This window comes from Bufo gargarizans, chromosome 8, assembly GCF_014858855.1.
Source record: "Bufo gargarizans isolate SCDJY-AF-19 chromosome 8, ASM1485885v1, whole genome shotgun sequence".
Taxonomy (NCBI): domain Eukaryota; kingdom Metazoa; phylum Chordata; class Amphibia; order Anura; family Bufonidae; genus Bufo; species Bufo gargarizans.
Window position 1 is genome coordinate 32,115,830 of NC_058087.1, and position 25,397 is coordinate 32,141,226.

Below are 25,397 nucleotides of genomic sequence, written 5' to 3' on the forward strand. Positions count from 1 at the left end.
CAACAGAACGGACATACTGATGCGGACAGCACACGGTGTGCTGTCCGTGTTTTTTGCGGACCCATTGAAATGAATGGGTCCGCATCCTATCCGCAAAAAAAACGGATCGGACACTGAAACAAAATACAGTCGTGTGCATGTAGCCTAAAGCAGTAGAGCGATGAAACCCTATACAATGAGGGGTGATAAACCCCGTGGGAAATGTAATCTGTTTGAGCAAGGATACAGTGTGTAAACTGGTAGGGGCCAAGTGGCGCACACATGGACAGGGGTTACTTTCTAACATACTTTGTTTCAATTCCTCACCATTTTCCAGGTTTTTGCTTGCTGTCAGTGAACGGTAACCTTCATGATTTACAATCAGAGGCTGAAAGCCGACCCTGTCCCTGTCCTAGAGGATTTGAGACAATGTATCATTTCTAGTGTCCTGAATTCCAGTTTGATGTTGCTCTGAAACATTGTTACAAACTGCAACAATCTGAGTCGATGAAAACATTCAAAGGCAGAGAATCCATCCTGACCTAGCCCTGATCATACAGCTGCTGGTTTGTTACAGTGTGTCAGTCTGGGAGATCCACGCAGCAGCACAGATCTCCCTCCTGCGCTGAACTCCAGGTGGAAAGCTTTTAGCTACTCTGATACAATGTAACAAACCCCACTTGTTTAAAAAGGAAGAGTTCGAGAAGATTTTCAGCCTTTGAATGCAGATGATTCTATTCACTGACAGCAAGCAGTCTTGAACATGGAATGGGAACAGGAAGTATTTTTAGAATTCATTCTGTCACAATGGTCCATCCAGCGCCAGTGTCTTCCCGCTACATCTCCCATCCGCTCGCTGACATTTTCTGCGTCCCACAATCTTCCATCTCCCATTTCCCTGCCAGAGCCCCCCTCTATCCCCCTAGGAGCCGGGCCCCTTTACGCCCCCAGAGCGGCCGGATAACATTCTCTCCCATTCATTCTTAAGGCCTTGGAAATGTCAGATTATTATTCAGCAGCCGCACGTCCCCCGATCCTCCTCCGCCGCCGCATAATCGCCCGCATCTCCGAATCCTGTTTACAGAACGATTCACCGGTCCTGATACAGAGTTACATAGTTAATACGGTTGAAAAAAGACATAAGTCCATACACTGCGCTGATAGGGGGCGCAGAGGATGTTGCGGACCTGCGGGCAGTCAGACGCCGTAAATACGGTTCTTTACAAATCTGGTTCAGTTCTGCAATCCTACGGCAGCTCCATCACATTTTAAGTGGTCTAGCAAGGCCCCTCCCACATCACATTTTACTGCGCAACCGGTGTGCCCTGAAATACTCTGTGCCGCTGTTGGCATAAAACCTTCTTTGAATAAACACTGATGGCGTCTCCAAGCAAATAACCCTTACCCGCCCTACCCACAGTACTATACGAGGCACCTAAATCTTTGTACCCATTGGACCCCTCAGGCATATATGAAAGCCAGGCACCAAAATCTTTGTACCCAACGGTCCCCTCAGGTATGGGAGTAGCTATAGTAGGGGCAGAAGTCGCCCTAGTGCCTGAGGACCCATTTGGCACATAGAAAGGTACCAGTTGGATAAATGATGCCATGTTCCCGGGTAAGTCGGACTTCATGCCAGTCTTGCCCATCTCTCACATAGTAGTGCTGCCCCAATGTGCCCACATAGTAGAGATTAACACCCTAGTATCACCATTGCTCTTCGCCCTTGTACCCACTCCTCACTAGCTTTCGCTATATCAAAGGGAATTGCATGACCTTTGCGGGGCCCCCTCTCTGCAGGGGCCCCATCGCTGCTACCCTGGCTTCCCCTGCAGTTAATGTGTAGGCCCTGGCGGGCAGAAGCGAAGAACAACAAGCTCCGGCCGCTGATACATTGTGATTATGTTTAATCCTTTTGTTATGTTTTGCTAGGAAACGACTCGGGAACTTTTTTTTTTTTCCGGAAACTTCATGTTTTTGTTTTTTTTCTGTTTGCTGAAACGATAACACTGATTTCATTGTGAGTCTCTGATATTATTGGAAAGGAATGCAGCCCCTCCCCGGGGTGGTCGCCTCAAAGAGTGCGGCGCTTGTGGGTGCAGTTACTGATTGTTTCACATGTTTCCTACGGAACTTTTCTTGGCGGACACGATGTCCATCAAGGATGGTCATAGATAGTTCCAGGGGTGCAAAAAAAAAAAAAAACTGCCCAACGCGTTTCAGGCTCGGTGTGTGAGCACATTGCCAATCAAGCTGTAAGTTTAAAGGGCTTTGAACAGTACCTGCTTTATGGATGATGAGCCAATCACAGGTGGTCCCATTTCTAAGACCCCCGAGGCTGTCCCTAGAGAAAGTCAATGGTTGACCATAAACCAGTGTGCCGGTCCTCCAGAGCTCTTTGTAGAGCCTCTGCACTCTAATAAGGTGGACAATCCCTTTAAGGCTCTGTTCACACTACAGTAGAGGCTTGCTATTATAAAGGATGGACCCCATGGACTTCTAATGGGGGCCATCAGGTTCCGTTGTGCTGCAGCGCCTCCTCCATCATGATCTGCGGAAGGATCGGGATTCCATGCTGGGATTCTGTTGCATGCCTAGAACGGTGAGAGCCGGAGCCTTGGATCCGGGACAGTTGTGACTCTGCTGTGTTTTTTACAGGTGTGCAGACCCGTGACAAGACCCCAGACGAGATTGTAAGTGTGACCCGCAGGAGGACGACCAGTGAGGGGCAATATGAAGATAACGGCCCCGACCCCACGTCTGCCTACAGTCCCACTAAAGTGCGCTCCCCGGTGCGATGCGTCTCGCCAGAAGTCTTCAACACCATCGCAGCCAATCCAGGAGGGAGACCTAAGGAGGTAACAACACCGGGGAAAGTCTGGTATCAAGAATGGCTATTGGCACCATCTTTGCCAGGTTTCTGCATGGCTGGTACCGTATGAGGCAGAGACCTGGGAAAGCTGAGTGACAACGACTCCTAGAAAAGCTGGGATATTCCTAGAAGATGTAAATTTGCAGCCATTGATTGGTTCATTTTCTAATTGCAGCCTCATCTGCACAGCTACAAGGAGGCCTTTGAAGAGATGGATATCCCACCCCCTGCCATCAGCCCGACGGGCACAGGTACCCAGCGTCCTCACCTGGCTCAGAATGGAATGCATACAGCTCATGAAAACCCAAAATTCCTATCTAAAAAAATTTGCATATCATGAAAAGGTTCTCTAAACGAGCTATTAACCTAATCATGTGAATCAACTAATTAACTCTAAACACCTGCAAAAGATTCCTGAGGCTTTTAAAAACTCCCAGCCTGGTTCATTACTCCAAACCGCAATCATGGGTAAGACTGCCGACCTGACTGCTGTCCAGAAGGCCATCATTGACTCCCTCAAGCAAGAGGGTAAGACACAGAAAGAAATGTCTGAAGGAATAGGCTGTTCCCAGAGTGCTGTATCAAGGCACCTCAGTGGGAGTCTGTGGGAAGGAAAAAGTGTGGCAGAAAAGTAGAAACATCCAGAGCCACCGGGTACAGGCGTGTGCAGGAAATGGGCTACAGGTGCCGCATTCCCCAGAAACAGCGGCAGAAGCGCCTGACCTGGGCTACAGAGAAGCAGCACTGGACTGTTGCATGTCATTCGGAAATCAAGGTGCCAGAGTCTGGAGGAAGACTGGGGAGAGGGAAATGCCAAAATGCCTGAAGTCCAGTGTCAAGTCCCCACAGTCAGTGATGGTCTGGGGTGCCATGTCAGCTGCTGGTGTTGGTCCACTGTGTTTTATCAAGGGCAGGGTCAATGCAGCCGCTATCAGGAGATTTTGGAGCACTTCATGCTTCCATCTGCTGAAAAGCTTTATGGAGATGAAGATGTCATTTTTCAGCACGACCTGGCACCTGCTCACAGTGCCAACACCACTGGTAAATGGTTTACTGACCATGGTATTACTGTGCTCAACTGGCCTGCCAACTCTCCTGACCTGAACCCCATAGAGAATCTGTGGGATATTGGGAAGAGAAAGTTGAGAGACGCAAGACCCAACACTCTGGATGAGCTTAAGGCCGCATTGAAGCCTCCTGGGCCTCCATAACACCTCAGCAGTGCCACAGGCTGATGGCCTCCATGCCACGCCGCATTGAAGCCTCCTGGGCCTCCATAACACCTCAGCAGTGCCACAGGCTGATTGCCTCCATGCCACGCCGCATTGAAGCCGTCATTTCTGCAAAAGGATTCCCGACCAAGTATTGAGTGCAGAACTGAACATAATTATTTGAAGGTTGACTTTTTTTGTATTAAAAACACTTTTCTTTTATTGGTCGGATGAAATATGCTAATTTTTTTAGATAGGAATTTGGGGTTTCATGAGCTGTGGCCAAAATCATCAATATTAAAACAATAAAAGGCTTGAACTACTTCAGTTGTGTGTAATGAATCTAAAATATATGAAAGTCTCATGTTTATCAGTAAATTACAGAAAATAATGATTTTTATCACAATATGCACATTTTTTGAGAAGGACCTGTGTGTATATATATATAGTACAGCTATACCACAGACATACATAGTATAGCTATACTGCACACATATATAGTACAGCTATAGTGCGCACATATGTATAGTACAGCTATACCACATACATACAGAGTGCAACTATACCAAACACATATATGTAGTACAGATATATTGCACACATACCTAGTGCAACTATAATATATATAGTACAGCTATACCACACACACATATATATATATATATATATATATATATATATAGCACAACCATAGTGTACATGTACAGTACCATGTGCCGCTATAGTACACACATACATGGTATAGCTATATGATGCAACATTATGCATTCACACATACAAATTAAACGCGCATCACATGAACATACGTACACATTACACACATATATACACATCGCGCACACATACATAGACACATTGTCACATATTACACACATCACACTTACTGCAGAGCTGTCACCTCAGCCATAGAGAAGATTCCTGTCTGAACTGATTCTCTGCTGCCTGGATCAAGTTGCAACAGCCTGAAGCTCTGGCTGCTGTAACTTACTGCAGTACAGAGAGAACAGGGAGGGCGAAATGCCGGAGACCCACATTCTATGCCCCCTTTACCTCTATACCTGACTGTGCCTGGGCCCCCTCTAGGACCCTGCATCACAGGATGCTTAGTGCACAGGCCTTGTGAGATTCCTGCTCCCGTAATCCACACCTCTATAAGGCCTCTTTCACACAGGCGTCATGTTTTTTGCCCGGATAAGAAGCGGGTGCTTTGCGGGAAAATGAAGATTTTTCCACGCGAGTGCAAAACATTGTAATGCTGTTTTGCACGCGCGTGAGAAAAATCGGCATGTTTGGTACCCCCAAAAAATAAAAAAAATGTACTCAGCCTTAATTCACTTGATCGCACAGCCGGCTTCACTTCTGTCTTCTTTCTTCAGGACCTGGGTAAAGGACCTATGGTGATGTCACTGTGCTCATCACATGGTCAATCACACAATCTTTTACCATGGTGATTGATCATGTGACGGACCATGTGATGAGTGCAGTGACATCATCACAGGTCCTTTACCGAGGTCCTGAAGAAAGAAGACAGAAGAGAAGCCGGGCTGCGCGATCAAGTGGATTAAGGGGAGTTAATTATTTTTTATTTTTTTTTAACCCCTCCAGCCCTATTGTACTATGCAGTCTGTATTGAGAATGCTATTATTTTCCCTTTTTCCCTTATAACCATGTTACAAGGTAAAATAATAATGATCGGGTCTCCATCCCGATCGTCTCCTAGCAACCGTGCGTGAAAATCGCACCGCATCCGCACTTGCTTGCGGATGCTTGCGATTTCCACACAGTCCCATTCACTTCTATAGGGCCTGCGTTACGTGAAAAACACACAAAATAGAGCTTGCTGCGATTTTCACGCAACGCACACGTGATGCGTGATAATCATCGCTCATGTGCACAGCCCCATAGAAATGAATGGGTCCGGATTCAGTGCGGTGCAATGCGTTCACCTCACGCATTGCACCTGCACGGAAAACTCGCCCGTGTGAAAGGGGCCTAAGTGGGAATGAAAGCAGCCGCACCTCCGATGAGCTGGAATGGGTCCATGGGCTTTACAGAACAGCACTAATGGGTTAATGCAGCGATTTGTCAGGGTGCACCTCCTGGGTGGTAGCAGCACTGTAGGGCATGGAGAGCCCAGCAAACAACATACATATCTATGCACGTCCCGACCAGCAGAGGGCCACACTGAGCAGCAGTAAAGTTTTTGGGGCGTTGAGGTTCCCTATCAATAATCTAAAGAAAGACTCTTCTGAGATGAGAGCAGAGTACGTGAAGAGAGCCCGTCTTCCACTGAGAGGGTGGGAAGGGGGCGAGCTCACTCCGCGTCTCCGAGTGGGGACTGGAAACATTCCTGAGGCTGAATAACAGTGTCATTGTGTCAGGAAACAGAGCAGAATGTTTGGAATTAGCTCGTTCTTCCATGTAACATCCATCTTCATAATCGCCCTCCGTTCTCTTCCCCACAATTGGCCTATTAAGGGCAATGCGACAACGGCGAACCGTATATAACAAGTGTTCTGTGTCCCACAACCGCGCTCTTATACGCTGCACTCTAAATATCCTTCCGTGTATATAACCCATATACACCCATGCATACTGATGTAGCAGAGCTGAGATTGTCATTAGGCACACTGTTTGTGTGGGGGAAGGGGCATCAACACTGATCACATTATGGTTCCAGTGGAGGTTGTCACATAGCATAGATGTACATTTCATTCTGAGCCCTTCCATTTTCGGTTGTCAGACCATTAAAAAGGTGGCATTTATTAAATGGGCAGGGTGGGGCGAGTTACTGCTGAAGCCTCACAGCCAAACAGTCTAGAGGAGGCTGAGCCTCAGCATATTGTTCATATACTTCTGCCAGAATGCATAGGAAAAGGCGAAGAGGGGAATAAAAGCTGTTTAGGGTTATTTTCTATATTTTAGACCTTTCTGATCTCATTATGTTTTCCCTCTAGTGGCTCGTTCTCCACCAGGTTTGGCCAAGACTCCTCTGTCAGCTCTGGGGTTAAAGCCTCACAACCCGGCGGACATCATGCTGCACCAGTCAGGAGGTGAGTAGTGCCGTGAACCATATACAGAGAAGACGGGGCATGTTTACTGATCTGTAATCACCTATCCTGTAATATCCTGTATTATACTCCAGAGCTGCACTCACTATTCTGCTGGTGTAGTCACTGTGTGCATACATCACTTATCCTGTACTGATCCTGATTTACATCCTGAATTATACTCCAGAGCTGCACTCACTATTCTGCTGGTGCAGTCACTGTGTACATACAATACTTATCCTGTACTGATCCTGAGTTACATCCTGTATTATACTCCAGAGCTGCACTCACTATTCTGCTGGTGCAGTCAATGTGTACATACATTACTTATCTTGTACTGATCCTGAGTTACATCCTGAATTATACTCCAGAGCTGCACTCACTATTCCTCTGGTGCAGTCACTGTGTACATACATTACATTACTTATCTTGTACCGATCCTGAGTTATATCCTGTATTATACTCCAGAGCTGCACTCACTATTCTGCTGGTGGAGTCACTGTGTACATACATTACTTATCCTGTACTGATCCTGAGTTATATCCTGTATTATACTCCAGAGCTGCACTCACTATTCTGCTGCTGCAGTCACTGTGTACATACATTACTTATCCTGTACTGATCCTGAGTTATATCCTGTATTATACTCCAGAGCTGCGCTCACTACTCTGCTGGTGGAGTCACTGTGTACATACATTACATTACTTATCCTGTACCGATCCTGAGTTATATCCTGTATTATACTCCAGAGCTGCGCTCACTACTCTGCTGGTGGAGTCACTGTGTACATACATTACATTATACTCCAGAGCTGCACTCACTATTCTGCTGGTGCAGTCACTGTGTACATACATTACATTACTTATCCTGTACTGATCCTGAGTTATATCCTGTAATATACTCTGAGCTTAAAACACAATTCACCTGTCTTCAGAGCTGAAATCTCCCAGCAATCCCTGCTTGTTCAGTGCCTGCTTTTCTGGGCAGTATTATCTGAACACCAGGCACTATGCAATCATCTGACTTAGGAAAAAGGAACTGCCCCTGTCTTAGGGAATGAGAATAAGCCCCAGTTATAAGTTCCCTGTAGATCCCCAGCTGCAGTTAATCTGCACGGTGGTGACCTGGAGTAGCAGTCCTATGTAAATCCATTGTCACACATTATGGACACTGATCCGTGTTCTGGAATCCCAGAGACCAACTCAGTGCGTATACTGTAGTGAAGAGGACGACCTGAACAGACCCTGGAGAACGTCACCGGAGCGGTGTGGTGTCACTCATGGTGCACACTGCGGCCCCACAATCCCCTCCACTTCCCACAGCACAGTATCTTCAGCTCACTCGTTTCAGACCGGCCTCTGGACCTATTTTTTTTTAGCTGTGTTTTTTTCCCAGCTCTGGATTTTGGGCCGAACCCAGGACTCTGCACCCCATACAGCAACCTGAGGCACCCCAGCTGTAGTAAAACTACAACTTCCAATATGCTACTTGCTGAGAGTTGTAGTTTTGTAGAGACACTACCCTGGTGATATAGCAATGTGGTTTCTAAGATCTTCTGTGGAGGAGCTGCTATTGTCACCTTCTTAAGCCCCCAGGGTTAGATAAGGAGTCCCTGACTGTATATTTCCACCTGTCTATATCACGAAGAGTTAACATTTTTGCAGAATGCTTAATCATCCAAACCTTCCTGATATTTGGGGTAAATGTGACTCTTGCATAAGATTCTAGTCCCCGGCCGCCGGGTGACCTTGGGTGACACTATTGATGGGCGGTCAGTGGGCAGTTTTCTTATCTTTGCCTTTTCTCCTTCTCTTCTACCTTCTATTCGTATAACTCTCATCCTCTCAGAGATGGAAACATTCATTAATGGGTACGGGGAAGGTAAGTGACCGGGTCGGCTGGAGTCATTCCTGATTAACCCCCGAGAGGCTGCCTGCATTGATGATGGGGCTGGTTACATTGCTTGGTGTTTGTTTATTTTTGGTTGTTACATTGTGTCCTTCCTTAATGTTTGTGCATGTGACTGACCAAACATCTCCGCTCCATGATGAGGGTCATGGTGGAACGTAGTCATCGTAAGACGATGCTGGGTGATAACTAAAATAATTCCTCTAAAGCTTAAAGGGGTTGTCCCGGGATTTAAACTTATCACCCAGGTTGGGGGTCCTGTATGAGCAGCGGTGTAATGATATGTTGGGACATTGGACCCCCGTTCTCATGATCAATGGGGGTCCCAGGCCTTAGACCCCCACCATTCAGTCACATCTCCAGATAAGTTTCAATCTTAGAACAACCCTATTTTTCCTTGTAAGTTCTGCAACTAATATAATTTGTGTTTCAATTCAAGAAATCTGCTAGCTGTTTGTGAATGGAATCATTCTTGTTCACAGGCAGAGACTTGACATACTCCTGCTCACACAGTGGAGGGGTTGTTACAATGTATCAGTCTAGAAACTCCCCTGGGAGCTAAATAAATCTTTTTTCCTCTCCTTTTCTACAGGGCAATCTCAGGCTCTGTTCACATTGGATCTGTTCTGCGAGGTTTCTGTTCGTTTCCGACTGCCAATATAGCATATATTTAAAACGTAAAAACCCATTTCAAGTGGGATCTGATGAGCTGATTTAGGATTTGTTACAGAAAGGATCTAATATGTTTCATACAGACTGGGTTTTCTAATAAATGGGTCCACAGAATACCGCCACATAGTGCCAAAATGATATATATATATATGTGTGTGATATACCATACTCCTGAGTGGTTAAGCTTGACCGTGAACCTTAAACCTTAAAGAAAGACTCAGTTTGCAATCCCCTAAAACCATCCCTGCTGATGTCACATTGAAAATCAGTGTGAACAGAACCTTACCAAAACTGATACATTGTAGCAAACCTTCAGCTGTGCTTCATCGAATCTAAGCCAATGTTTCAATAAATTATAAAAATCCCATCGACTTGTTATATTTCCTTCTGCATTTCCCCTCATCCCGGTGTGACTCTCGGGGGCTGGTGGTCCGCAGCTCTCATCATTAACACATTCTTCCTGAATAGATTGCAATTATTTGAATAGGAAACCATTGAGAAAGTCTTGGTTGCCCCCGTATGACCCCTCTGCGGATTCTAAGAGTCTGACCCCTACAAGGAGCGAGACTTGAACCTGAACCCTTTTCATATTTAAATCCAAATTTGGATGATTGACCTCGGTGCCACCCGGACTGAGGCAGACGGGGGGACGAGCCGCCCCTCACCTCACCCATTATGTAACTGCTAGCGGCACTCTTGTAATTGCAGAATCCTTTCTGAATGTAGAATCAGCTGATGAGGGGGGATCGGGGGGTCTCCCCCCCCACCAGGAAGAGATGTCTTCCACTCCCACGACCCCACACCTTCTCCATATTCTGCATCACAATCCAGATTAGGAAATTCTTATCCAGGGTCAAGACCCCCAAACACTGGAAAAGCTGGGTGGCGAGTAATGTACACCCACATTACAGCTCTTAGAGAGTCTGCCACCCAGCTTTCCCAGGCTCCTAAGAGCAAATCTCCCGACATACATCTCCCACTCCCCGCGTAACTATATACTGAAGCGGATTTTGCATTGCTGAAATAATGCCGCCCCAAGGAGATGATGACAGATTCAGCACTGCTACATCTAATCCACTTCTGTTCTGTTACTTAAATGTATATTCAAAGGTGTCTCGTTTTCCTGCTTCTGGGAGAGCTGGGTGATACCAAACCAGCTTTTCTGGACGTCCGAATGTCAAATCTGCAGATCTACATCCCACTGTCCAGAAAAGCTGGGTGACAACCACAGTGAGGGGCAACCATTTTGGTTGTTGTCACCCAGCTTTCCCAGAAGCAGATATAAGTAATGAGCGGCTGAACAGAACAGGGAATGAGTTGCATGTAGTGACAGGGCTGGGCGTTCAGGCTGCCATGTGGGGGCACGGATAAAAGTAGGCCACAGTGAAAGCCGCCCGGCAGAGCGTGAATTGGATAAAAGGGGAATTAACTATTCATGGGGCGATCTCTGGGCTTCTCCCCCCGTTCTTTGTCCGTGTGAGAAAATACTCGACGAGAGACATGGAAATCAATTAACCTATTGTTAATTCCTTGGGAAATGTCATTGGAGCCGCCGACAGTCCGGGCGCTGCCATCGCGGGCTCCGAATAGCGCCAATTATTAATTGTATTGTTTGTGCTGCAGCGAGGCGCAGGGCATCCCAAAAAAATCAGGTCCTCCTTGGGAATGACACTTTATATTGGGGAATTGCCTGATCAGCGATTTGCCTGGGGGCTATAGTCCCCAATTGTAGGTGTCATCTCCTAACATTTACACTCCAAATCGCAGGATACTTTAAGGCCCCTTTCACACGGGCGAGTTTTCCGCGCGGGTGCAAGGCGTGAGGTGAACGCATTGCACCCGCGCTGAATCCGGACGCATTCACTTCTATGGGGCTGTGCAGATGAGCGGTGATTTTCATGCATCACTTGTGCGTTGCGTGAAAATCACAGAATGTTCTAAATTCAGCGTTTTTCACGCAACGCAGACCCCATAGAAACGAATGGGGCTGCTTAAAAATCGCAAGCAAGTGCTGATGCGGTGCGATTTTCACGCATGGTTGCTAGGAGATGACAGGGATGAGCAACCCCGGACCCCATGAAAGTAAATTCACTGTATTATTTTCCCTTATAACATGGTTATAAGGGAAAATAATAGCATTCGTAATACAGAATGCTTACTAAAATGTCGATTGAGGGGTTAAAAAATAAAAAAAATTAACTCACCTCAACCACTTGTTCACGGTTATTGCCAAGGGCCCCCCTATGCCTGGAGTGGGTTCTGGTATAAAGTGAGCTTGGCACACAGCTTTTAGATACTATTTCCCATATTGATACATTGTAACAATGGGCAACTGAGTGAACTGAGCTAATAGTTTAGAAAGAGTTTTCTGCTTCCGAATGAAAAGAGCGTTTCTATTCACTGATAGCAAGCAGAGACGGTGATATATTGAAACTGAGTAAAACATAAGGGTTCTTCATTCTTCATTCTTCATTCTCATTTCTGCTGGACGAGCAGCGACGGCGCCGCTGATTTCTGACATTTCTCTTGCACGCTGGGTTTTAGCGCTTAGCTTGCAGAGTCTTGCTGTTCTTGTCCTTCAATGGGGTCATTTTCAGGACTGATGTGATGTTCCGTCTTTTGTCTCTGTAGAGCCACGGAGCTACGTTGAATCTGTGGCGCGGACGGCTGCCCCCCCATCACCCAGCGCACCCCAAACCTATCAGACAGACAACCTGACAAGGAACGGAGGATACCCCATTCCCTTCACAAGCCCGAGCCCGATTTCTACCAGCAGCCCCATACACAGCACTGACGGGTAAGGAGCGATTTCCTGGATGTTTCCCTAATTCCCATAGCAGTGAATGGAGAGAGCGTGCGCATGCGCAGTCAGTGCAACACCCATTCTCCACCTGCATCTATTAGACATTCATGACATGTCCTAAAATGTATTCAGACCCCAGATCTGACGCCTCCATATACTCAACGCTCCTCTTCAGTAGTGATGAGCGGCAGGGGTCATATTCGAATTCGCGATATTTCGCAAATATTTAGTAGGATATTTCCTGAATATTCGTGAATTCGAATATTCGTTATATTCTACTTTTTTTTTACAAAAAAAATAAAAAATTGGCAATGGAATGATCGCGTAATATGCGAATATTACACGATCAATACAGGCGTGGTTCAAAAAGGAATAGTGCTATATATTCGTTTTTTATAATATTCGTCATTTTTTCCATCTGAAGTCATGATTCCTTCCTGCTTAAATTGCTTGACAAGAGAGTTAAGCAGGGAGGAAACATAACTTCAGATGGAAAAAAATGCCAAATATTCAAAAAAAAATGAATATATAGCACTACGGTATATTCTATATAGTGCTATATATTCCTTTTTGAACCACACCTGTATTGATCGCGTAATATTCACATATTATGCGATCATTACATTGCCGATTTTTCGAGTATAAAACCCCCCAAAAAATGAATATTCGAAAAACTAATATATAGCACTATATTGGAAATATTTGAGAATTCTTGAAGTTGCGATATTTGCGATAAATATTCGTAATTCTAATATTCGCGCTCAGCACTACTCTTCAGTTGCAGACACCAGCAAGTGTCGTCATTTTGTGCACTGCCGCACACGACATGCTGGTGCAGAACGTCTTCAGGACACGGCGTGACTGGCAGTGACGTAAACAGGGGGCTATGAGCTGCGCTGGCCTAGTTAGCCCACCAATTCATGTTTTGTTTCAAATTTTGCCCCAAATCCACATAATCTCTAAAGATGAAATGCGTGCTATGTGAATGCGCTTTCTGCAGCCCCATTCAGGAGACATGGAAAATTTGCCTGTGGATTCGTGTCCGCGTGGTGAAAAAAAAAAAAGGTAGCGTGTCGCTAATTGTGACCAGAAATAGGGCTGATGATCCTTTGGTTCTGATGTGCCAATGTGAAATAAAAAGTACAGCATTTATGTGAATTCTCTGCACCTTCCACCAGGGGGCGGCAGTGCACCACTGACTTTCTTCTTCTTCTCCTCAGGGTGTCTGTACGAGGGTGCCCGTCAGCAGAAGGCAGTGTCCGTATTCCCAGTCCTGCCCATCCATCTACAGATTCCAGTTTCAGGTCCACCAGTTTGTCACAGCCTTCGCCACAAAGCAGTTACCACAACGCATCACCCACTCCCCCGACCATGACACCCCTTGCTGGAACCCCCCTCAGCTCATATGAAGGCTACTCCTATAGCCCAAATAATGTCATCACGCAGACAGATGGGTTCTCTGGGATGCCAATGGCCGGGCATGTGGTTCATGGCAGCCCCCAACCTCTGCACAGAACAGTGGGCACAAACACAGTGGGCACAAACACCCCCCCGAGCCCAGGCTTTGCACGGAGGGTGGTCACTCCAACTATGTCCAATGCGTCTGGGAGTCCAAGCATGAGCAGACACCCGTTTCCGGGGCACAGTGGCGGTGCAGCAATCCCGGGCAGTCCTAGTTTAACTCGCCACCAGGCTGTGATGACAGGGAGTTCACCGGTGACACCTGGGAGCCCCAGCATGGAGCGACATGTCATATATGGGTTCTCCGCCCCCGAGGAACGACGGCCAACATTATCGCGGCAGAGCAGCGCGTCGGGATACCAGGCTCCACCTACTCCGAGCTTCCCAGTGTCTCCTGCCTACTACCAAGGCATTGGCAGCCCATCTTCCTCTTCACCAGACTCTACCCTGTACCGGCAGGGAAGCCCCGTGCAGCAGCCATTGCTGCCCGAGAAACGGAGGATGTCATCAGGAGATAGGTCCAACAGCTTGCCGAATTACTCCACACTGAATGGGAAGGCTTCTTCACCCATGTCGAGTGGGATGTCCAGCCCCAGCGGTGGAAGCACCATGACATTTACACACACGTTACCAGATTTCTCCAAGTTCTCAATGCCAGGTAATCATCTAATATCCTGGAATACAGGGTGGGTTGCTCTACGCCAATTTTGCCAGGGCTCAGCAATGCTTCCATTTCTTAGAGGAGCTTTTTGGTGGACAGGGCATCTATGTTCTCAGGTCTCCACTAGAGGGTGCTGTGTAGAGAGTATTCCTTGTGTCCTACTGATTTCAACAAGGCTAATCGCCCTCTAGTGGCTGCAACGAGAAACTGAAAAATTGATAAGTCTGAGTAAAGAACAGAGAGCGATGCTCTAAAGAAATAAAGTTTGGAGCTTTATGAATAGGTGATCCAGAGAAGTTCCGAACCCTTTATACTGCGTCAGTGTTAAGTTCACTTGAATTGTTAAAATGACATTCAATATTTCAAGAAATTATAAATTATAGGAGATAAATTTGTGCCCCAAAGAGCTTATACTTAGATATAAGGTCTGTCTTAGAGATGTTCCTCGTGAGCTATAAGTCATTTCTTCAATGTTGTTTTCCAGATGGAAGCCCAGAAACGCGAGCAAATGTCAAATTTGTACAAGACACATCCAAGTATTGGTACAAGCCTGAGATCTCTCGAGATCAAGGTGAGTGTAATCCAGGGATCAGCCTGGTAAATACCATGGGGCTCAGACACGGTACCCGTCTCCAATTCATGGGTTCAATTCTTCATTTGTCATCCAGCAATCACTTTACTGAAAGACCGAGAACCTGGTGCCTTCATCATTCGGGACAGCCACTCGTTCAGAGGGGCCTATGGACTCGCCATGAAAGTTGCCACCCCTCCTCCCACCCCTGCCCAGCCAAGCAAGAAAGGTGACTACTCCTGCTGCGGTAATATAGCCTCTGCTATAAGACATCACCACGTGTTGTACTTAGTGACTATTCTATTCCTCCAGGAGATGCCACTAATGAGCTGGTGAGACATTTCCTGATAGAGACCAGCCCCCGAGGAGTAAAATTAAAGGGATGTCCCAATGAGCCATATTTTGGTAAGAAACTTTAAGAAACTAGATAACTAAAGTGACTAGCGAAACGTTCTACAGGTTTCTCTCCATGGCAGGAGCGTGGTTATGCACTTCAGTCTTTTCATTCTTTGTTGGAACCCAGAGATCCTATAAATGTGCTTTAATATTCCAATTGGAATACCCCTAATCTTTGTAATTCACTGTGTGATGAGTGTTTCTTATGTTTCAAGCCGCAGCATTCGCCCCCGGGTAACCTTGTCCTCTGTCCTTCTAGGCTGCCTGTCTGCACTGGTGTATCAGCACTCTATCACGCCCCTGGCACTGCCCTGCAAGCTGGTCATACCCAGCCGAGGTAACGTTCACAAGCAGAACCAGAGCTGTGGCTATATCTGCCTGAATGGATAAATTTGGCCCCGCCGTTACAATGTAACTTGTGACCACTGTCATACCACACGTGGTCCTACCCTATAGCCTTGCGTATTACATTGTAGTGAATCGGATCTGCAAACATCCCTTAGAAATTCTGCGGCACAGAACCGTGCATGTGGGTTTCTTATACAGCTGCCCAGTGTCTGGTGGGTTCAGGCCGGACCCCTGTGACCCCCCTGAGGCCGATGACCATGAGCTCTAATGGTATTTGTGAAGCATTTGCATTCACCCACTCCTTATTGTGTCCTCCTATTAGATCCATCAGATGAGACCAGGGAAACTGCCACCCCCACCAACACCACCAGTGACCTACTGAAACAAGGAGCAGGTAAGTGACCTAAATCCGGGGGCCCGGGGGGGACGGGGTGTCAGCATTCCTAAAGGTTTCTGAACCTGTCAAACTCAATGATTGGATAGTGAAAAGATTAGCAACATTTTCACATTTTCATAGGCTTTTTGTATCATTCTCTTTGCAGATCTTAAGATCTCTGCTTGGTGTGACTGAATAGAAGCATTATCCCCCCCCCCCCCCACAAAGGCTAAAATGTATTCTAAACCGATCTTGTTTACACTGCTGAGTAGCTTGTTACAGTGTATCAGATCTCTCTCTTCTAATAATTACTGGAGCTATGTCAGCAGGCAGTGGCGTAGCTAGAAATGACTGGGCCCCACAGCATATTTTTGAATGGGGCCCCCCTCCCCCAGTAATTTTTTCGCAACCCCTTCCTTTCATGCCGCCCCCATTCCTGTGGCTAGTAAAGATCGCTCTCTCAGACCAGGCCCGGCAGCTGTTCCATCCGTTTCCTACACTGTCTATACTGTCACTGTATATAATTTCATTGTGTAATACTGTTGAGGGGGCCCTGACAAAATCTTTTAGTCCTCCTCTTCCTCCTGAATGGGCCCCTTCTGGGTCAGGGCCCCAAAGCAGCCGCTTCCCCTCCTTCCCCTATAGTTACGCTCCTGTCAGCTGGCCAGGATCAAGATGGGTTTTTAGTCTAGTTGTGAAGCAGCATATTTTCAGCCAGAGACAGCAAGCAGAGATCTTGAAAATAGTGAGCAATTGAATTGCAATAGGGAGAATGTATTATTCCCCACATTTTCGCACACTCCATGTTTGCAACTTTTAAAAAGCTACTTGACATTTTGTCTCAAGAGTTTCTACGCCGCCCTCGCCACTTTTCCCAAAAAGGGGGAGTGGCTAGAGCAGGGAGTGGTCATGACCATAATTTAGGCGCATCTTCCAGCAGCAGAGGGAAGATGATAGACTGGTGTAAAATGCTGGTCTACGATAAAGTTTCTAAAAAGATGATAGAACTCTTCATAAAACTTTCACCCCTCCTGACCGGCCTGTTCTAATAGTTTCATGCATTCTCCATGTAATGACAATTCTGGAGCATCTATTCTTATGTCTGTATGTTGTGCCATTCTTCTATTATTCCTGCTAGAAGTTATGAATGAATTGCTAGCAGTCTGCAGTAAGGGTACAGAGGGGAGGTAACATGTTGGGGGGGGGGTGTCTCTGCACATTCTGACTCTGTCCAATCAGTGCTGCCATTGTCAGACTCTGTACCCTTACTGCAGACTGCTAGCAATTCACTTCTAGTAGAAATAATAAAGGAATGGCACAACATAAAGCCATAAGAATAGATGCTCCAGAATTGCTATTACATGGGGAATGCATGTAGCTATTAAAGCAGACATGTCAGGAGTAGTGACAGGTCCTCTTTAAAGGGCATCTGTCAGCAGCTTTGTCCCTATGACACCGGCTGACCTGTTACATGTGCACTTGGCAGCTAAAGGCATCTGTGTTGGTCCCGTGTTCATATGAACATGGGACCAACACAAATGTCTTCAGCTGCTGAGCGCACATGTAACAGGTCAGCCAGTGTCATAGGTGCAAAACTGCTGACAGATGCCCTTTAATAAGATGTTGACCTTGCTGACATGAACTCGTCACAAGAGTTTTGGTAAACATCGACCCAAACCAGATGGACCCCATTGTTGGCAACTAGAGACGAGCGAATCAAGCTTCGGATGTTACATCCAAAGTCGCTTTAGTAAAAACTTTGGATGTAACTTCCATCTCCGTATAGTATTAGAATGTATGGGCTTCGGGGAGCCGAAGTTGGTTAAACGCGAAGACGCACGTGACTTCATTGAATAACTTTGGTAAGTGATTTTTAAAGTGGAAAACCACTTTAAAACTTAAAACCGACTGATTTTGTTTCAAGTTTTAAAAAGGTTTCCACTTTAAAAATCAATTACCGAAGTTATTCAACGAAGTCACGTGCATCTTCGCGTGGAGCCCATGCATTCTAATTCTGTACGGAGACGGATCTCCGTACAGTATTGATCTAATGTTTTGAACGAATCAATTTCGGATGTAACATCTTAAGCTTGCTTTGCTCATCACTAGTGGCAATACTGTTTTGCCAATCTGTGGACGTGCTGGAAGAGCATACTCTTAACGGGTTCCAGCACTTCTGGTCCCTAAATCTTCTTTTAATTTAACATGAGACTAAAGGGTGGAGCAGTAATAATGATCCTGTTACTAACACTAATCTCTCCCTGCAGCCTGCAACGTGCTGTTTGTCAATTCAATTGACATGGAATCACTAACAGGACCTCAGGCCATTGCCAAGACCATTGCAGAGACACTGTCCGCTGACCCCCAACCCACTGCAACTATTGTTCACTTTAAAGTCTCTGCTCAAGGCATCACCTTGACCGACAATCAGAGAAAGTAAGAAAGATGTAATGATTTACTGAATGTCTGCAGGGAAAATGCTGAGGATATTTCAAAATAGGGTTAGGGAAGAGACTGAAACTAAAGAAAAAGTTTCCAAAACTGTTACAATACTGCCCCCTATGTACAAGAAAATAACTACAATGATACTGCCCCCTATGTACAAGAATATAACTACTATAATACTGCTCCTATATACAAGTATATAACTACTATAATACTGCTCCTATGTACAAGAATATAACTACTATAATTCTGCCTCCTGTGTACAAGAATATAACTGCTATAATACTGCTCCTATGTACAAGAATATAACTACTATAATACTGCCCCCTATGTACAAGAATATAATTACTATAATACTGCCCCCTATGTATAAGAATATAACTACAATGATACTGCCTCCTATGTACAAGAGTATAACTACTATAATACTGTTCCTATGTACAAGAGTATAACTACTATAATACTGCACCTATGTACAAGAATATAACCACTATAATACTGCTCCTATGTACAATAATAGAAGTATTGTAATACTGCCTCCTATGTACAAGAATAGAACTACTATAATACTGCTCCTTTGTACAAGAATAGAACTACTATAATACTGCCTCATATGTACAAGAATATAACTACTATAATACTGCCTCCTATGTACAAGAATATAACTACTATAATACTGCCTCCTATGTACAAGAATATAACTACTATAATACTACCTCCTATGTACAGGAATATAACTACTATAATACTTCCTCCTATGTATAAGAATATAACTACTATAATACAGCTCCTATGTACAAGAATATAACTACTATAATACTGCCTCCTATGTACAAGAATATAACTACTATAATACTACCTCCTATGTACAGGAATATAACTACTATAATACTTCCTCCTATGTATAAGAATATAACTACTATAATACTGCTCCTATGTACAAGAATAGAACTACTATAATACAGCTCCTATGTACAAGAATATAACTACTATAATACTGCCTTCTATGTACAAGAATATAACTACTATAATACAGCTCCTATGTACAAGAATATAACTACTATAATACTGCCTCCTATGTACAAGAATATAACTACTATAATACTGCTCCTATGTACAAGAGTATAACTACTATAATACTGCTCCTATGTACAAGAATATAACTACTATAATACTGCCTCCTATGTACAAGAATATAACTACTATAATACTGCCCCTATGTACAAGAATATAACTACTATAATACTGCTCCTATGTACAAGAATATAACTACTATAATACTGCTCCTATGTACAAGAATATAACTACTATAATACTGCTCCTATGTACAAGAATATAACTACTATAATACTGCTCCCTATGTACAAGAATATAACTACTATAATACTGCTCCTACATACAAGAATATAACTACTATAATACTGCTCCTATGTACAAGAATATAACTACTATAATACTGCCTCCTATGTATAGGAATATAACTACTATAATACTGCTCCTATGTACAAGAATATACCTATAATACTGCCTCCTAGGTGCAGGAATATTACTGTGGTAAACCTTGGATAACTTTATCATTGATATAATATATATCTTTATTACAGTTCTGTGTTTTTTTGTGTTTCAGGCTGTTTTTCAGGAGACATTATCCACTGAACACGATCACATTTTGTGATTTGGATCCTCAGGAGAGGAAGTGAGTATCTGGGGGTCATCTGTGTGTAATGTACATGTAGCTTTGGTATAATCACTGGGATGACGGTTTTCATTTATGGGATCCTCCCTGTCTGATTAGTGATAGATTTGCAGATTTAATATAATTTGTGATAATTAATCGACATGACGGGGGCTGCTGTGATTAACGTCTCTCGCCCCGTGAACATCACCCTGTGAGGACTTATTGCAGCCGATTACTGAGACACTAACATGTGACCCTTTCCTTCTCCAGGTGGATGAAGACAGATGGGACCCCGGCTAAGTACGTTCTGCTCTCCTCATTAGTTTGCTGTGTGCTGCTGTGTTCACATTAGGGGGTGCAGACCTCTTAGATTCGCCTTGCACCTGCCAGCGTCGCGTATTTGATTATGCAGTTGTCCTGTCACCATTGTGCTCTGCAATATGGGCTTCCGTTCTAAGGGCTCTTTCACATCTGCGTTCTTTTCTTCCGGCATAGAGTTCCGTCGTCAGGGCTCTATGCCGGAAGAATCCTGATCAGTTTTATCCTAATGCATTCTGAATGGAGTGAAATCCGTTCAGGATGCATCAGGATGTCTTCCGTTCCGGAACGGAACGTTTTTTGGCCGCAGCAAATAGCGCAGCATGCTGCGCTTTTTGCTCCGGCCAAAAATCCGGAACACTTGCTGCAAGCCCGTATCCGGAATGAATGCCCATTGAAAGGCATTGATCCGGATCCGGCCTTAAGCTAAACGTCGTTTCGGCGCATTGCCGGATGCGACGTTTAGCTTTTTCTCAATGGTTACCATGGCTGCCGGGACACTAAAGTCCTGGCAGCCATGGTAAAGTGCAGTGGGGAGCGGGGAGCAGTATACTTACTGTCCGTGCGGCTCCCGGGGCGCTCCAGAGTGACGTCAAGGTGCCCCAAGCGCATGGATGACGTGATCGCATGGATCACATGATCCATGCGCATGGGGCGCTCTGACGTCATTCTGGAGCGCCCCGGGAGCCGCACGGACTGTAAGTATACCGCTCCCCCGCTCCCCGCTCCTACTATGGCAACCAGGACTTTAATAGCGTCCTGGCTGCCATAGTAACACTGAAAGCATTTTGAAGACTGCTCCGTCTTCAAATGCTTTCAGTACACTTGCGTTTTTCCGGATCCGGCGTGTAATTCCGGCAAGTGGAGTACACGCCGGATCCGGACAACGCAAGTGTGAAAGAGGCCTAAAGTCCAGAGGATAAAGTTCTGTTCTCCTCTGAGGGTTTGTTACAATTGTATCTGGTTTAGACAATCCTCTGTTTGTTAAACACATCATCAGCAGAAACCCTCCTCCTGTCTGAACAGATTGCTACAATGTATCACTGCTGGCTGAGATGTATCAGTCTGGATTCCAGAAGATAGTCTAGACTGGATACAATTGTAACCAAACCTCAGCTGTGAGCTATACGAGGTCTATATGCCTCTGGATGTAGGGATGAGTGATTGAAATCACTGACAGCAAGCAGATATCTTGAAAATAGTTTTGAGAAATTGAATTATTCTATTGGCTACGATGACTCAGTCCTGATGCACGTTCTTATCTCTGTTCCCGTAGATTATTCGGCTTTGTGGCCAGAAAACAAGGAAGCACGACCGACAACGTCTGCCACCTGTTCGCCGAGCTGGATCCCATCCAACCGGCCACTGCCATCGTCAACTTTGTCTCTCGTGTGATCGGCTTACAAAAAAGATGAACTCCTCCCGCCCTGCGTCCCCTGTCCGTGAACCAGCCTGATGTCTGAAATATAGACTCTTAAGATGGCAAGAGAGAAAGTGCATTATGGGAAAAGGGAAGTGATGTGGGGTCCATTTACTCCAACGGGAGGATAAGCAACAAACCAAAAACAAAACCCTGAAATAATAAGCAAAAGAACAGTTGACGCAAATGAGGAAATGGCGGTATCACTGCGTTCCCTCGAACAGTTGCCAGCGCGGCGGCTGAGATCTTATTGGCTCATGGGTCGGCTCATCGACAGCATTATAACCCTGAGGTGTTTCTTTTACTCGACAATACCGTACTGCAGATACTAAAGGATATATACAGCTATATAAGTGCATATATAAACCCTACGTAGCGTACACAGAATTTATACTGAATTGTCTAGAAATCTATTATAATGAGGTTATATTTTGTATAAATGCGTTGATTGTACAGAGCTACATACATTTACTGGCTTTTTAAGACGACAGAAATGGATGAACATCCACAGTATCAATGGTGGAGAAGGTTTGGAAACAATGCATTAAATTCTATGGGAATTTCCAGTGACATGCCTGACACCTAGTGGTGGGAATGAAGGTTGCAGTTATAAGAATCTGCTTGAGAGACAGTAAATGGTGTTGGCTGTGTATCTGTATGTTACTGTCCGGCAAGTTGGCACAAAGCTGGCAAGCAACAATTAAGACCTTCCATGTGAGAATACCAGCTGCCCGCCATCTTGTATTTATTTTATAGATTCGTCTTCATATTAGGTACATACAGTGTAATCCTCCACATCTGAGAATACTGAGACTGCGCCTTCATTAACTCATTGAGATCGTAGGGAAAGCGTTATTCTACTGCACAGCATTAGTGCTGCATTCTGTGATGTCATCGCTCAATAGAGAATAGATAGTGATGTCATTGCTCTCTAGGGAATAGATAGTGATGTCATTGCTCTCTAGGGAATAGATAGTGATGTCATTGCTCTCTAGGGAATAGATAGTGATGTCATCGCTCTCTAGGGAATGCACAGGCTGAATTCTCATTTATGTCACCAGTCTTTAGTGAATGAACAGAATGCTTTCTCAGTGATGCATTTCCAGTGATGTCACTATTCTCTAGTGAATGCATAGGCTGATACTTGGGCCTCTTTCACACGGGCGTGACGGATTAGGTCCAGATGTGTTCAGGGTGCGTTCGGTGAAACTCGCACCATTTTGCAACCAAATTCAGTCAGTTTTGTCTGCGATTGCGTTCAGTTGTTCAGTTTTTTCCGCGCTGGTGCAATGCGTTTTTCAGGCGCGTGATAAAAAACTGAAGGTTTACAAACAACATCTCTTCGCAACCATCTGTGAAAAACGCATTGCATCCGAAAAACAGATGCAATGCGTTTTTCACTGAAGCCCCATTCACTTCTACGGGGCTAGGGCTGCGTGAAAAACGCAGAATATAGAACATGCTGCGATTTTCACGCAATGCATATTGATGCGGGAAAAAAAAACGCTCATGTGCACAGACCCATTAAAAAGAATGGGTCCGGATTCAGTGCGGGTGCTATGCGTTCACGTCACGCGTTGCTCCCGCGCTGAAAACTCGCTTGTGTGAACGGGGCCTTAGTGATGCCATGTGGATAGGCTGCATTCTCTCTGATGTCATCAATGTCTAGTGAGTGGATTGGCTGCAATCTCAGTGATGTCACTGGTTTCTACTGAATGGCTAGGCTGCATTCCTAGTGATTTTATCAGACTAGCAAGGGGATAGGTTGCACCCCCAGTGATGTCACTGCTCTCTAGTGAGTAGTTAGGCTGCATCCCCAGTGATGTCACTGCTCTCTAGTGAGTAGTTAGGCTGCATCCCCAGTGATGTCACTGCTCTCTAGTGAGTAGTTAGGCTGCATCCCCAAGTGATGTCACTGCTCTCTAGTGAGTAGTTAGGCTGCATCCCCAGTGATGTCACTGCTCTCTAGTGAGCACATAGGCTGCATCCCCGGTGATGTCACTGCTCTCTAGTGAGTGGATAGGCTGCATCCCCGGTGATGTCACTGCTCTCTAGTGAGTAGTTAGGCTGCATCCCCAGTGATGTCACTGCTCTCTAGTGAGTAGATAGGCTGCATCCCCGGTGATGTCACTGCTCTCTAGTGAGTAGTTAGGCTGCATCCCCAGTGATGTCACTGCTCTCTAGAGAGCACATAGGCTGCATCCCCAGTGATGTCACTGCTCTCTAGTGAGCACATAGGCTGCATCCCCTGTGATGTCACTGCTCTCTAGTGAGCACATAGGCTGCATCCCCAGTGATGTCACTGCTCTCTAGTGAGCACATAGGCTGCATCCCCAGTGATGTCACTGCTCTCTATTGAGCACATAGGCTAAATCCCCGGTGATGTCACTGCTCTCTAGTGAGTAGATAGGCTACATCCCCAGTGATGTCACTGCTCTCTAGAGAGCACATAGGCTGCATCCCCAGTGATGTCACTGCTCTCTAGAGAGCACATAGGCTGCATCCCCAGTGATGTCACTGCTCTCTAGAGAGCACATAGGCTGCATCCCCAGTGATGTCACTGCTCTCTAGTGAGCACATAGGCTGCAACCCCAGTGATGTCACTGCTCTCTAGTGAGCACATAGGCTGCATCCCCAGTGATGTCACTGCTCTCTAGTGCGTAGTTAGGCTGCATCCCCAGTGATGTCACTGCTCTCTAGTGAGTAGTTAGGCTGCATCCCCAGTGATGTCACTGCTCTCTAGTGAGTAGTTAGGCTGCATCCCCAGTGATGTCACTGCTCTCTAGTGAGTAGTTAGGCTGCATCCCCAGTGATGTCACTGCTCTCTAGTGAGTAGTTAGGCTGCATCCCCAGTGATGTCACTGCTCTCTAGTAAGCACATAGGCTGCATCCCCAGTGATGTCACTGCTCTCTAGTAAGCACATAGGCTGCATCCCCGGTGATGTCACTGCTCTCTAGTGAGCACATAGGCTGCATTCCCATTCACATGGCTTTTAATGAGACCAATGTCCATCCTCCCACAATTCTGCAGGAAGAATCCAGACTTATGGTCCATGCCCCAATCAGACAGGCGCAGTATTAACCTACATGATATTTCTAATGCATTTATATACTCAGCAGCGGGAAATAATGTTTCCTATTAAGTGAAGATCCAGTGACAGAACCTTAATCTCCATCCATTACTACTGTGCAATAAGCTCTAGGACATGAATCTGCTCAGCACTGTAA

General features: G+C 45.5%; 1 protein-coding gene across 8 annotated transcripts in view; it reads left to right on the top strand.

The window, feature by feature from the left end:
• TNS1 (tensin 1) overlaps window positions 1-22,627 on the top strand; it is a 132,516-nt gene extending 109,889 nt beyond the window's left edge. For 4 of the 8 annotated variants that reach the window (XM_044305134.1, XM_044305129.1, XM_044305132.1 and 1 more), the window contains 15 exons: window positions 2,638-2,837; window positions 3,027-3,102; window positions 7,020-7,115; window positions 8,961-8,993; window positions 12,324-12,489; window positions 13,716-14,614; window positions 15,102-15,188; window positions 15,286-15,417; window positions 15,501-15,593; window positions 15,844-15,921; window positions 16,255-16,326; window positions 18,576-18,744; window positions 20,381-20,449; window positions 20,702-20,731; window positions 22,026-22,627. In XM_044305134.1, the coding sequence (XP_044161069.1) occupies window positions 2,638-2,837; window positions 3,027-3,102; window positions 7,020-7,115; window positions 8,961-8,993; window positions 12,324-12,489; window positions 13,716-14,614; window positions 15,102-15,188; window positions 15,286-15,417; window positions 15,501-15,593; window positions 15,844-15,921; window positions 16,255-16,326; window positions 18,576-18,744; window positions 20,381-20,449; window positions 20,702-20,731; window positions 22,026-22,164 (2,339 nt within the window). In that variant the 3' untranslated portion in view covers window positions 22,165-22,627. The remainder of the gene's footprint in view (window positions 1-2,637; window positions 2,838-3,026; window positions 3,103-7,019; window positions 7,116-8,960; window positions 8,994-12,323; window positions 12,490-13,715; window positions 14,615-15,101; window positions 15,189-15,285; window positions 15,418-15,500; window positions 15,594-15,843; window positions 15,922-16,254; window positions 16,327-18,575; window positions 18,745-20,380; window positions 20,450-20,701; window positions 20,732-22,025) is intronic. The other 4 variants (XM_044305130.1, XM_044305136.1, XM_044305131.1 and 1 more) reach the window with 2 other exon arrangements.
• The last annotated feature ends 2,770 nt before the right edge of the window (window positions 22,628-25,397 follow it).